We start from the raw sequence: 14,088 nt of genomic DNA, 5'->3' as shown, positions 1-14,088 counted from the left end.
GGGGACACGGGGGGACACATGGGGACATGGGGACACGGGGGGGACACACGGGGGGGCATGGGGACACGGGGGGGACACGGGGGGAGAGGCGTGGGGACACGGGGGGCGTGGGGACACGGGGGGGACACATGGGGACACGGGGGAGGCACGGGGGGCATGGGGACACAGGGGGCGTGGGGACACGGGGGGGACACATGGGGACAGGCGTGGGGACACAGATGGGGCATGGGGACACAGGGGGGGACACGGGGGGGACACGGGGGGGCATGGGGGCATGGGGACACAGATGGGGACACATGGGGACATGGGGACACGGGGGGACACACGGGGGGGCATGGGGACACGGGGGGGGGCACGGGGGGAGAGGCGTGGGGACACGGGGGGACACACGGGGGGACACATGGGGACATGGGGACAGGCGTGGGGACACGCATGGGGCGTGAGGACACACAGGGGGCATGGGGACACGTGGGGACACAGATGGGGACACGGGTGGGGTGTGGGGACACGGGGGGGACATGGGGACACGGGTGGGGACACGGGGGGACACGGGGGGTGGGGACACACAGGTGGGCAGGGGACACACGGGGACGGGGACACGGTCAGTGCTGGACACCAAACGTCCCCACCGTCCTCCCCCACGTCCCCCCGTCCCCTTGTCCCCCCCCCCGTGTCCCCACCCCCCATCTCCCCACCCCCCCGTGTCCCCACGTCCCCACTGACCCCATGTCCCCCCACGTCCCCCCCACCCTGTCCCCACGTCCCCACCATCTCCCCGCCCACCGCGTCCCCCCATGTCCCCGTGTCCCCCCCACCATGTCCCCACCGTGTCCCCGTGTCCCCCCGTGTCCCCACGTCCCCCCGACCCCATGTCCCCCCCCACCGTGTCCCCACCACGTCCCCACGTCCCCACGTCCCCGTGTCCCCCCATGTCCCTGTGTCCCCACATCCCCCGTGTCCCCCCACGTCCCCGTGTCCCCCCATGTCCCCATGTCCCCCCGTGTCCCCCCCGTCCCCCCCCGTGTCCCCACCCACCGGTGACGCGGGTGCTGACGCTGACCCCCCCGTCGGGGACGAGGCCGCCCGGGGTGGCCCCGGGGATCTCCAGCCTCCGGCCGCCAGCGCCTGCGGGGACGGGGCTCAGCCCCCACCCAGGGGTGCCCCCCAGACCCATGGGTGCCCCCAGACCCATGGGTGCCCCCCCCCCGCCCCCGGGTGCCCCCCAGACCCATGGGTGCCCCCAGACCCCGGGTGCCCCCCCCAGACCCATGGGTGCCCCCAGACCCATGGGTGCCCCCCCAGACCCCGGGTGCCCCCCCCGCCCTGGGTGCCCCCCATACCCCGGGTGCCCCCCCAGACCCATGGGTGCCCCCCCCCGCCCCTGGGTGCCCCCAGACCCATGGGTGCCCCCCCCCGCCCCCGGGTGCCCCCCAGACCCATGGGTGCCCCCCAGACCCCGGGTGCCCCCCCAGACCCATGGGTGCCCCCCGCCCCCACCGTCGGTGTCCAGGACGTAGCTGCTCTCCTCCAGGTGCGGCTCCCCCTCGGGCTGCGGGGACGGGCGTCAGCGGGGGTGGGGGAGGGGGCCGGGGGTGGGGGAGGGGGGCCAGGGGTGCGGGGGGGACCCAGGGGTCTGGGGACACCCAGGGGTGGGGGAGGGGACCCAGGAGTTTGGGGGGGGGGGGACCCAGGGGTGGGGGAGGGGACCCAGGAGTTTGGGGGGGGGACCCAGGGGTGGGGGAGGGGACCCAGGAGTTTGGGGACACCCAGGGGTGGGGGAGGGGACCCAGGGGTCTGGGGACACCCAGGGGTGGGGGCCCAGGGGTGGGGGAGGGGACCCAGGAGTGCGGGGGGACCCAGGGGTCTGGGGGGGGACCCAGGGGTGGGGGAGGGGACCCAGGGGTGCGGGGGGGACCCAGGGGTGGGGGAGGGGACCCAGGAGTTTGGGGACACCCAGGGGTGGGGGCCCAGGGGTGGGGGAGGGGACCCAGGAGTGCGGGGGGGACCCAGGGGTCTGGGGGGGGGACCCAGGGGTGGGGGAGGGGACCCAGGGGTGCGGGGGGGACCCAGGGGTGGGGGAGGGGAGCCAGGGGTCTGGGGACACCCGGGGTGGGGGAGGGGACTCAGGGGTGCAGGGGCCCCCAGGGGTGGGGGTGGGGGCCCAGGGGCGGGGGCGGGGTCTCACCTCGACGTGCAGGACGCGGGTGAGGCTGTCGCCCACCCCCCAGGGCCCGCGCGCGGTGAGGGTGAGCGGGAGGTCGCCGGGGCGCAGGGCCACCAGGGGGAGGGGCAGGGCCACCGCCCCGCCGGGGGGCAGCGCCAGGCGCCGGGGGGCCCCGGCCTCGCCCGCGCAGGCGCCCTCCCCCACCGCCAGCGACACCGTCACCTGCGGCGCGCGCGGCGTCACCCCCGCGTCACCGGGCGGGGGGCTGGGGGGGGGAGGGGCTGGGGCGGGGGGGCTGGGGGGCACAGGGGGTACCTATGGGGCATCTAGGGGGATCTATGGGGCAGGGGGATCCATGGGGCAGGGGGGATCTATGGGGCACTGGGGGGATCTATGGGGCAGGGGGATCCATGGGGCAGGGGGATCTATGGGGCACTGGGGGGATCTATGGGGCAGGGGGATCTATGGGGCAGGGGGATCCATGGGGCAGGGGGATCTATGGGGCACTGGGGGGATCTATGGGGCAGGGGGATCTATGGGGCAGGGGGATCCATGGGGCAGGGGGATCTATGGGGCACTGGGGGGATCTATGGGGCAGGGGGATCTATGGGGCACTGGGGGATCTATGGGGCAGGGGGGATCCATGGGGCAGGGGGATCTATGGGGCATCTAGGGGGATCTATGGGGCAGGGGGGTCCATGGGGGAGGGGGATCTATGGGGCACTGGGGGATCTATGGGGCAGGGGGATCTATGGGGCACTGGGGGGATCTATGGGGCAGGGGGATCTATGGGGCCCTGGGGGATCTATGGGGCAGGGGGAGCACCTGGGGTGTACAGAGGAACCCGTGGGGCACTGGGGGATGTGTGGGGCAGGGGGATCCGTGGGGCGGGGGGGTCGGGACTCACGTTGAGGCTGTGGGGCAGCCTGTTGTGGATGTGGGGCAGGAGCTGCAGCTGCTCGTGGGGGCGGATGCTGGGGGGCAGCTGCAGCCGCACGTAGACGTCCTGGGTCACCGTCACCCGCTGGGGCGCCGCCACGCACAGCCCTGCCAGCACCGCGTCACCGCGGGGCGCGGGGACACCGTGGGGACGGGGGGGGGACGGGGGGGGGGGACGGGGAGATGGGGACATGGGGGGACACGGGGGGACATGGGGACATGGGGGCATGGGGACACCAGCGGGACATGGGGGGACATGGGGGGACATGGGGACATGGGGACATGGGGGAGACGGGGAGATGGGGACACGGGGGGACACGGAGGGACATGGGGACACCATGGGGACATGGGGACACGGGGGGCATGGGGGGACAGGGGGGATGGGGGACATTGGGGACATGGGGACACATGGGGACACTGGGGAGATGATGGCGACGGGGGGGACCCCATGGGGACGCTGCCCCTCGGGGACATCACGGGTGACGTGGGGCGGTGTCATCGCCCGGGGGTCGCTGCTGCCTGGGGGCACCCGGGGACGGGGGGGGGTGGGGACCCCGGGGGGAGATGGGGCCACCGGGGCGAGGGCGCGGGGACGCGGCGGTGACACGGCGGTGACGCAGTGGGGACGCGGCGGTGACGCAGCGGTGACGCGGCAGTGACGCAGTGGGGATGCGGTGGTGACGCGGCGGTGACGCGGCGGTGACGCGATGGGGACATGGTGGGGATGCGGCGGGGACGCGGTGGTGACGCGGCGGTGACGCAATGGGGACGCGGCGGTGACACAGTGGTGACGCGATGGGGACGCGGCGGTGACGCGGCGGTGACGCAGTGGGGACGCGGCGGTGACGCGGTGGTGACGCGATGGGGACACGGCGGTGACGCGGTGGTGACGCGGCGGGGACACGGTGGGGGCGTGGCGGTGATGCGGTGGTGACGCGATGGGGACACGGCGGTGACACAGCGGTGACGCAATGGGGACGCAGTGGTGATGTGGCAGTGACGCGGTGGGGACGCGGTGGGGACACGGCGGTGACACGGTGGTGACGCGGCGGTGACACGGTGGGGACGCGGTGGGGGCGCGGTGGTGATGCGGTGGGGACACAGCGGTGACGCGGCGGTGACGCAGTGGGGACGCAATGGGGACGCGGCGGTGACGCGGCGGGGATGCAGGGGGGACACGGCGGTGACGCAATGGGGACGCAGTGGTGATGTGGCGGTGACGCGGTGGTGACGCGGTGGGGACGCGATGGGGACACGGCGGTGACGTGGTGGTGACGCGGTGGGGACGCAATGGGGACGCGGCGGTGACGCGGTGGTGACGCGGCAGTGACACGGCGGGGATGCGGCGGGTGCGCAGTGGGGACACGGCGGTGACGCGGTGGTGACGCGGCGGGGACGCGATGGGGACGTGGTGGTGACGCGATGGGGACGCGGCGGTGACGCGGCGGGGATGCAGGGGGGACACGGCGGTGACGCAATGGGGACGCAGTGGTGATGTGGCGGTGACGCGGTGGGGACGCGATGGGGACACGGCGGTGACGCGGTGGTGATGCGGTGGGGACGCGGTGGGGACGCAATGGGGACACGGCGGTGACGCGGTGGTGACGCGGCAGTGACACGGCGGGGACGCGGCGGGTGCGCGGTGGGGACACGGCGGTGACGCGGTGGTGACGCGGCGGTGACGCGGTGGGGACGCGATGGGGACGCGGCGGTGACGCGACGGTGACGTGGCGGGGACGCGGGGGTGACGCGATGGGGACGCGGCGGGGATGCAGCGGGGACATAGCGGTGACGCGGCGGTGACGCGATGGTGACGCGGGGGTGACGCGGGGGTGACGCGATGGTGACGCGGGGGTGACGCTCACCCTGGCCGGGGATGAGGGCGACGGCCTGAATCTCCCAGGTGGTGATGGAGTCGGGGAGGATCACGGTGACCCTGGGGACGGGGGGGGACGGGGTGACACAGGGTGACACAGGGTGACACAGGGTGACAGGGGTGATGGGGGTGACACAGGGTGACAGGGATGACAGGGAGTGACATGGGGTGACACGGGGTGACATGGGGACACCCGGGGTGACACGGGGGTGAGGGGGGGACAGGGGTGTCGGGGTGACAGGGTGATGTGGGGTGACACGGGGTGACGGGGGTGACACAGGGTGACATGGGGTGACACGGGCTGACATGAGGTGATAGGGGGGTGACGGGGTGGCGGGGGGTGACGGGGTGACAGAGGTGACATGGGGTGACACAGGGTGACACGGGGTGACGGAGGTGACAGGGTGATGGGGTGACGGAGGTGATGGGGTGACGCGGGGTGACAGGGTGTGACATGGGGTGACACAGGGTGACGGGGTGACGGGGGTGACACAGGGTGACGCGGGGTGACACAGGCTGACGGGGTGACGAGGTGATGGGGTGACACGGGGGTGATGGGGGTGACGGGGTGACAGAGGTGACATGGGGTGACACAGGGTGACAGGGGGTGACAGGGCGTGACGGGGGGTGACGGAGGTGACATGGGGTGACACAGGGTGACACGGGGTAACGGGGGGTGACGGAGGGGTGACGGAGGTGACATGGGGTGACGCGGGGTGACACAGGGTGACAGGGGGTGACGGGGGGGTGACAGAGGTGACACAGGGTGACAGGGGGTGACGGGGGGTGACGGGGTGACGGAGGTGACACGGGGTGACAGGGGGTGATGGGGGTGACGGGGTGACGGAGGTGACACGGGGTGACACAGGGTGACAGGGGGTGATGGGGGTGACGGGGTGACGGGGGGGTGACGGGGGTGACACAGGGTGACAGGGGGTGACAGGGGGTGGTGGGGGTGACGCGGGGAGGGGGTCACCTGGCGGAGCCGTTGGCGGGGACGCTGCGCCAGAGCCAGCTCTCGGGGAAGAAGCTGCGGGCGGGGACCTCCCCCTCCCCCCACTCCTCCTCCAGCTCCTGGAACAGCGCTGGGGGGGGGCAGGCGTCGGGGGGGGCCCCTCCCCCCACCACGGGCCCAGCCCCCCCATGGACCCCCATGAGCCCCCCCCCCCCCCGCACCCAGCCCCCCACGACCCCCCCATGAACCCCCCGCAGGCACCGCCCCCCATAGCCCCCCCCCCCCGCACCCAGACCCCCATGGACCCCTCCCCCCATGGACCCCCCATGGACCCCCCCATCCCCCCATGGGCCCCCACCCATGCACCCAGCCCCCCCATGAACCCCCCCACCCCATGGACCCCCTCACCCCATGCACCCAGTGCCCCCATAGCCCCCCCCCCATGCCCCCCCCATGGACCCCCCCACCCCATAGCCCCCCCCCCATGCACCCAGTGCCCCCGTAGCCCCCCCCCATGCCCCCCCCATGGACCCCCCCCATAGCCCCCCCCATGCCCCCCCACCCATGGACCCCCCCACCCCATAGCCCCCCCACCATGGCCCCCCACCCATGCACCCAGTGCCCCCATAGCCCCCCCCCCATGCCCCCCCCGGACCTCCCCCACCCCATAGCCCCCCCCCCGGCCCCCCCCCACCCATGGACCCCCCCACCCCATAGCCCCCACCCATGCCCCCCCACCCATGGACCCCCCCCACCCCATAGCCCCCCCCCCGCCCCCCCCCCCATGGAGCCCCCCCACCCCATAGCCCCCCCCCCATGCCCCCCCCCATGGACCCCCCCCACCCCATAGCCCCCCCCCCCCATGGACCCCCCCACCCCATAGCCCCCCCCATGGACCCCCCCCATGGCCCCCCCCCACCCATGGACCCCCCCCACCCCATAGCCCCCCCCCCCCATGGACCCCCCCCACCCCATAGCCCCCACCCATGCCCCCCCCACCCATGGACCCCCCCCCCCCGGCCGCCCCCGCCCCCACCTCGGGCCACCCCGCGCGGCCCCCCGTAGCGGGGGCGCAGGGCGCGGGCGCGGCGGCAGCAGCGCAGGAAGGCCTGGCGGCACCCCCCGGCCTCGGGCACCCGCGGGCCCCGCTGCCCGCAGCCCACCCGCAGCGGCAGCGCCGTCGCCCCGTCCCGGCAGCAGCGGCGGGCGCGGGCGTCACCCCCGAACGGGGCGCCTGGGGACGCGTGGGGACGGGGGCACGGGGGGAGGCGTGGGTGACGCCATGGGGACGCGTGGGTGACACGATGGGGACGCGTGGGTGACACAGGTGACACGATGGGGACACGTGGGGACGGGGGGCACAGGAGGAGGCGTGGGTGACACAGGTGAGACGATGGGGACGCGTGGGTGACACGATGGGGACACGTGGGTGACACGGGTGACACAATGGGGACATGTGGGTGACAGCATGGGGACGCATGGGTGACACGATGGGGACACGTGGGGACAGGGGTGGCACGGGGGGACGCGTGGGTGACACGATGGGGACGTGTGGGTGACACGGGTGACACAATGGGGACATGTGGGGACGGGGGGCACAGGGGGAGGCGTGGGTGACATGGGTGACGTGATGGGGACACGTGGGTGACAGGATGGGGACACATGGGTGACACAGGTGACACAATGGGGACACGTGGGGACAGGGGTGGCACGGGGGGACGCATGGGTGACGCGATGGGGACGCGTGGGTGACACAGGTGACACGATGGGGACACGTGGGGACGGGGGGCACAGGAGGAGGCGTGGGTGACACAGGTGAGACGATGGGGACGCGTGGGTGACACGATGGGGACACGTGGGTGACACGGGTGACACAATGGGGACATGTGGGTGACAGCATGGGGACGCATGGGTGACACGATGGGGACACGTGGGGACAGGGGTGGCACGGGGGGACGCGTGGGTGACACGATGGGGACGTGTGGGTGACACGGGTGACACAATGGGGACATGTGGGGACGGGGGGCACAGGGGGAGGCGTGGGTGACATGGGTGACGTGATGGGGACACGTGGGTGACAGGATGGGGACACGTGGGTGACACGATGGGGACACATGGGTGACACAGGTGACACAATGGGGACACGTGGGTGACAGCATGGGGACGCGTGGGTGACACAATGGGGACATGTGGGGACAGGGGTGGCACAGGGGGACGCATGGGTGACGCGATGGGGACGCGTGGGTGACACAGGTGACACGATGGGGACACGTGGGGACGGGGGGCACAGGGGGACGCGTGGGTGACAGCATGGGGACGCGTGGGTGACACGGGTGGCACGATGGGGACACGTGGGGACGGGGGGCACAGGAGGAGGCGTGGGTGACACAGGTGAGACGATGGGGACGCGTGGGTGACACGATGGGGACACGTGGGTGACACGGGTGACACAATGGGGACATGTGGGTGACAGCATGGGGACGCATGGGTGACACGATGGGGACACGTGGGGACAGGGGTGGCACGGGGGGACGCGTGGGTGACACGATGGGGACGCGTGGGTGACAGCATGGGGACGCGTGGGTGACACGGGTGGCACGATGGGAACACGTGGGTGACACAATGGGGACATGTGGGGACAGGGGTGGCACGGGGGGACGCATGGGTGACGCGATGGGGACGCGTGGGTGACACAGGTGACACGATGGGGACACGTGGGGACGGGGGCACGGGGGGATGCGGGGTGACGCCATGGGGACGCGTGGGTGACACGATGGGGACACGTGGGGACAGGGGTGGCACGGGGGGACGCATGGGTGACGCGATGGGGACGCGTGGGTGACACAGGTGACACGATGGGGACACGTGGGGACGGGGGGCACAGGAGGAGGCGTGGGTGACACAGGTGAGACGATGGGGACGTGTGGGTGACACGATGGGGACACGTGGGTGACACGGGTGACACAATGGGGACATGTGGGTGACAGCATGGGGACGCATGGGTGACACAATGGGGACACGTGGGGACAGGGGTGGCACAGGGGGACGCGTGGGTGACACGATGGGGACACGTGGGTGACACGGGTGACACAATGGGGACATGTGGGTGACAGCATGGGGACGCATGGGTGACACGATGGGGACATGTGGGGACAGGGGTGGCACGGGGGGACGCATGGGTGACGCGATGGGGACGCGTGGGTGACACAGGTGACACGATGGGGACACGTGGGGACGGGGGGCACAGGAGGAGGCGTGGGTGACACAGGTGAGACGATGGGGACGCGTGGGTGACACGATGGGGACACGTGGGTGACACGGGTGACACAATGGGGACATGTGGGTGACAGCATGGGGACGCATGGGTGACACGATGGGGACACGTGGGGACAGGGGTGGCACGGGGGGACGCGTGGGTGACACGATGGGGACGTGTGGGTGACACGGGTGACACAATGGGGACATGTGGGTGACAGCATGGGGACGCATGGGTGACACGATGGGGACACGTGGGGACAGGGGTGGCACAGGGGGACGCGTGGGTGACACGATGGGGACGTGTGGGTGACACGGGTGACACAATGGGGACATGTGGGGACGGGGGGCACAGGGGGAGGCGTGGGTGACATGGGTGACGTGATGGGGACACGTGGGTGACAGGATGGGGACACGTGGGTGACACGATGGGGACACATGGGTGACACAGGTGACACAATGGGGACACGTGGGTGACAGCATGGGGACGCGTGGGTGACACAATGGGGACACGTGGGGACAGGGGTGGCACGGGGGGACGCATGGGTGACGCGATGGGGACGCGTGGGTGACACAGGTGACACGATGGGGACACGTGGGGACGGGGGGCACAGGGGGACGCGTGGGTGACACGATGGGGACGTGTGGGTGACACGGGTGACACAATGGGGACATGTGGGGACGGGGGGCACAGGGGGAGGCGTGGGTGACATGGGTGACGTGATGGGGACACGTGGGTGACAGGATGGGGACGCGTGGGTGACACGATGGGGACACGTGGGTGACACAGGTGGCACGATGGGGACACGTGGGGACAGGGGTGGCACGGGGGGATGCGTGGGTGACACAATGGGGACACATGGGTGACAGCATGGGGACGCGTGGGTGACACGATGGGGACGCGTGGGGACAGGGGTGGCACGGGGGGATGCGGGGTGACACGATGGGGACACGTGGGTGACACAATGGGGACATGTGGGGACAGGGGTGGCACGGGGGGACGCATGGGTGACGCAATGGGGACGCGTAGGTGACACGGGTGACACAATGGGGACACGTGGGGACGGGGGGCACAGGGGGAGGCGTGGGTGACACGGGTGACGTGATGGGGACACGTGGGTGACAGCATGGGGACACGTGGGGACAGGGGTGGCACGGGGGGAGGCGTGGGTGACAGCATGGGGACGCATGGGTGACACGGGTGACACAATGGGGACACGTGGGGACGGGGGGCACGGGGGGAGGCGTGGGTGACACGGGTGGCGTGAGGGAGACACGTGGGTGACGCGATGGGGACGCGTGGGTGACAGCATGGGGACGTGTGGGTGACGCGATGGGGACACGTGGGGACAGGGGTGGCACGGGGGAACACGTGGGTGACACGGGTGACATGATGGGGACGCATGGGGACACGGGTGACAGCGTGGGGGGACACGCGGGTGACACGATGGGACAGGGGTGACCCCACGGGGACGCGTGGGGACAGGGTGACACCGTGGCCGGGGGCAGGGGGACGCGAGGGGCCGGGGGTGGGGACAAGGCCAGCGGCCGCGGAGGGAAGGGGGGGGACGGGGTGACGGGGGGACACGGTGACGGGTGACAGGGTGATGGGGTGACGGGGTGACAGGGTGATGATGGGGTGACACGGTGACGGGTGACAGGGTGATGGGGTGACGGGGTGACGGGGTGACACGGTGACGGGTGACAGGGTGATGGGGTGACGGGGTGATGGGGTGACAGGGTGACAGGGTGACGGGGTGACACGGTGACGGGTGACGGGGCCACTCACCGGTCTCCAGCAGCTGCTGCAGCCTCGGGGAGCGGCGGGGGCGGGGGGGGGCGGGGGGGCACCCAGGGGCTGGGGGGGGGGGGCACCCACGTCACGGGGCCACCCCACGGCCCCCTGTCCCCATGTCCCCCCGCGTCCCCCCACCCCTCACGTCCCCCCATGTCCCCCCCGCCCCCCTGTCCCCATGTCCCCCCTGTCCCCCCCGTCCCCATGTCCCCCCCATCCCCCCCATATCCCCCCCATGTCCCCCCCGTCCCCATGTCCCCCCCGCCCCCCCCCCCCCCCCCGTCCCCCCCGTCCCCATGTTCCCCCCTGTCCCCATGTCCCCCCCCGCCCCCCCCCCATGTCCCCCCCTGTCCCCATGTCCCCCCATCCCCCCCATATCCCCCCCATGTCCCCCCCATGTCCCCCCCCGCCCCCCCCATGTCCCCCCCTGTCCCCATGTCCCCCCCATCCCCCCCATGTCCCCCCCCGTCCCCACTCACGCGGCCCCGGGGGGGGGTCGGCCCCCCCCAGCACCAGCCCCGCCCCCCTGAACGTGCCCTCGGCGTCGGGGCCCCCCCCGGGGCCGCACCCCAAATCGCTGCTCCCCAAAACCGCCTCCACCTGGGGGGGGGCGGGGGGGCCGGGTCACCCCGCGGCCGAGGGGGGCCCCAAGGGGGGGGGCGGGGGTGGGGGGGGGCTGAGGGGCCCAAGGTGGGGGGTCCCGGGTTTGGGGGGGCCCAGGTTTGGGGTCCCCGGGGTTTGGGGGGGCCCAGGTTTGGGGGGTCCCGGGTTTGGGGGGGGGCCCAGGTTTGGGGGGGGCCCAGGTTTGGGGTCCCCAGGGTTTGGGGGGTCCCAGGTTTGGGGGGGTCGGGCACGGGGGTGTCTGGGCTTTGGGGGTGCGCAGGGTTTGGGGGTGCTGCGGGGGGGGGGGTCCCAGCTTGGGGGGGGTCTGCGGGGTTTGGGGGTGCTGGGGTTTGGGGACCCCCAGGTTTTGGGGGGGTCTGGGGGGGTCCCGGGTTTGGGGGTCCCCGGGGTTTGGGGGTGCAGGGTTGGGGGTGCCAGGGTTTGGGGGACCCCCGGGCTTTGGGGGCTCCAGGGGGGCCAGGTTTGGGGGTGTCTGGGCTTTGGGGGTCCCCGGGGTCTGGCGGGGGGGGGTCCCCTGCTGGGGGGGGGGGGGGGCCGGTTTTGGGGCCCCCCCCGGTTTTGGGGGGCCGGGGGCACCTTGGCGGGGTCGAGGCGGTGGCGCGGCTCCAGCTCCAGCAGGGCGGCGTCGGTGGCCCCCAGCGCCAGCGTGGCCGGGGGCGCCCCCCGCTCCCCCACCGTCACCGTCACCGTCACCGGCGTCTGGGGGCGCAGGGGGGCCCCGCGCCGGCCCACCCCCACCCGCACCTGCCCGCGGCGTCAGCGGGGCCCGGGGCTCCCAGTGCTCCCAGTGCCACCAATGCCCCCAGTGCTCCCAGGGACCCCAGTGTTCCCAGGGACCCCAGTGCCACCAGTGCTCCCAGGGACCCCAGTCTGCCCACTGCCCCAGGGCCCCCAGTGCTCCCAGGGACCCCAGTCTGCCCACTGGCCCAGGGCCCCCAGTGCTCCCAGGGACCCCAGTGCCACCAGTGCTCCCAGTGCTCCCAGGGCCCCCAGTGCCCCCAGTGCTCCCAGGGACCCCAGTGCTCCCAGGGACCCCAGTGCCCCCAGTCTGCCCACTGCCCCAGGGCCCCCACGGACCCCAGGGCCCCCAGTGCCCCCAGTCTGCCTGCTGTGCCAGTGCCCCCAGTGGCCTCAGGGACCTCAGTGCCACCAGTGCCCCCAGTGCTCTGAGGGCCCCCAGTGCCCCCAGTGCTCCCAGGGACCCCAGTGTTCCCAGGGCCCCCAGTGCCCCCAGTGCTCCCAGGGACCCCAGTGCTCCCAGGGACCCCAGTCTGCCCACTGCCCCAGGGCCCCCAGTGCTCCCAGGGACCCCAGTGCCACCAGTGCCCCCAGTGTTCCCAGGGCCCCCAGTGCCCCCAGTGCTCCCAGGGACCCCAGTCTGCCCACTGCCCCAGGGCCCCCAGTGTTCCCAGGGACCCCAGTGCCACCAGTGCCCCCAGGGACCCCATGGACCCCAGTGCCCCCAGTCTGCCCACTGCCCCAGGGCCCCCACGGACCCCAGGGCCCCCAGTGCCCCCAGTCTGCCTGCTGCGCCAGTGCCCCCAGTGACCTCAGGGACCCCAGGGACCCCAGTGCCACCAGTGCCCCCAGTGCTCCCAGGGACCCCAGTGCCACCAGTGCCCCCAGTGCTCCCAGGGCCCCCAGTGCCCCCAGTGCTCCCAGGGACCCCAGTGCTCCCAGGGACCCCAGTCTGCCCACTGCCCCAGGGCCCCCACGGACCCCAGGGCCCCCAGTGCCCCCAGTCTGCCTGCTGTGCCAGTGCCCCCAGTGGCCTCAGGGACCTCAGTGCCACCAGTGCCCCCAGTGCTCTGAGGGCCCCCAGTGCCCCCAGTGCTCCCAGGGACCCCAGTGTTCCCAGGGCCCCCAGTGCCCCCAGTGCTCCCAGGGACCCCAGTGCTCCCAGGGACCCCAGTCTGCCCACTGCCCCAGGGCCCCCAGTGCTCCCAGGGACCCCAGTGCCACCAGTGCCCCCAGTGTTCCCAGGGCCCCCAGTGCCCCCAGTGCTCCCAGGGACCCCAGTCTGCCCACTGCCCCAGGGCCCCCAGTGTTCCCAGGGACCCCAGTGCCACCAGTGCCCCCAGGGACCCCATGGACCCCAGTGCCCCCAGTCTGCCCACTGCCCCAGGGCCCCCACGGACCCCAGGGCCCCCAGTGCCCCCAGTCTGCCTGCTGCGCCAGTGCCCCCAGTGACCTCAGGGACCCCAGGGACCCCAGTGCCACCAGTGCCCCCAGTGCTCCCAGGGACCCCAGTGCCACCAGTGCCCCCAGTGCTCCCAGGGCCCCCAGTGCCCCCAGTGCTCCCAGGGACCCCAGTGCTCCCAGGGACCCCAGTCTGCCCAATGCCCCAGGGCCCCCAGTGCCCCCAGTGCTCCCAGGGCCCCCAGTGCTCCCAGGGACCCCAGTCTGCCCACTGCCCCAGGGCCCCCAGTGTTCCCAGGGACCCCAGTGCCACCAGTGCCCCCAGGGACCCCATGGACCCC

At 73.2% G+C, this 14,088-nt stretch overlaps 1 protein-coding gene across 1 annotated transcript in view; it reads right to left on the bottom strand.

The window, feature by feature from the left end:
- The window catches only part of LOC104019831 (complement C4-B), an 82,631-nt gene that overhangs the window by 50,020 nt on the left and 18,523 nt on the right, over nt 1-14,088 (bottom strand). The window contains exons 15-24 of the mRNA XM_087734920.1: nt 12,185-12,352; nt 11,464-11,584; nt 10,979-11,047; nt 6,971-7,168; nt 5,956-6,064; nt 4,969-5,039; nt 3,072-3,211; nt 2,186-2,386; nt 1,498-1,549; nt 1,036-1,125 (exon numbers count right to left, since the gene is read on the bottom strand). Of these exons, the coding sequence (XP_087591046.1) occupies nt 1,036-1,125; nt 1,498-1,549; nt 2,186-2,386; nt 3,072-3,211; nt 4,969-5,039; nt 5,956-6,064; nt 6,971-7,168; nt 10,979-11,047; nt 11,464-11,584; nt 12,185-12,352 (1,219 nt within the window). The remainder of the gene's footprint in view (nt 1-1,035; nt 1,126-1,497; nt 1,550-2,185; nt 2,387-3,071; nt 3,212-4,968; nt 5,040-5,955; nt 6,065-6,970; nt 7,169-10,978; nt 11,048-11,463; nt 11,585-12,184; nt 12,353-14,088) is intronic.

Source organism: Nipponia nippon, unplaced genomic scaffold, assembly GCF_047370975.1.
Source record: "Nipponia nippon isolate SJK-2023a ecotype South Korea unplaced genomic scaffold, ASM4737097v1 scaffold_50, whole genome shotgun sequence".
Taxonomy (NCBI): Eukaryota; Metazoa; Chordata; class Aves; order Pelecaniformes; family Threskiornithidae; genus Nipponia; species Nipponia nippon.
This window is presented reverse-complemented; position numbering and strand designations above follow the sequence as displayed.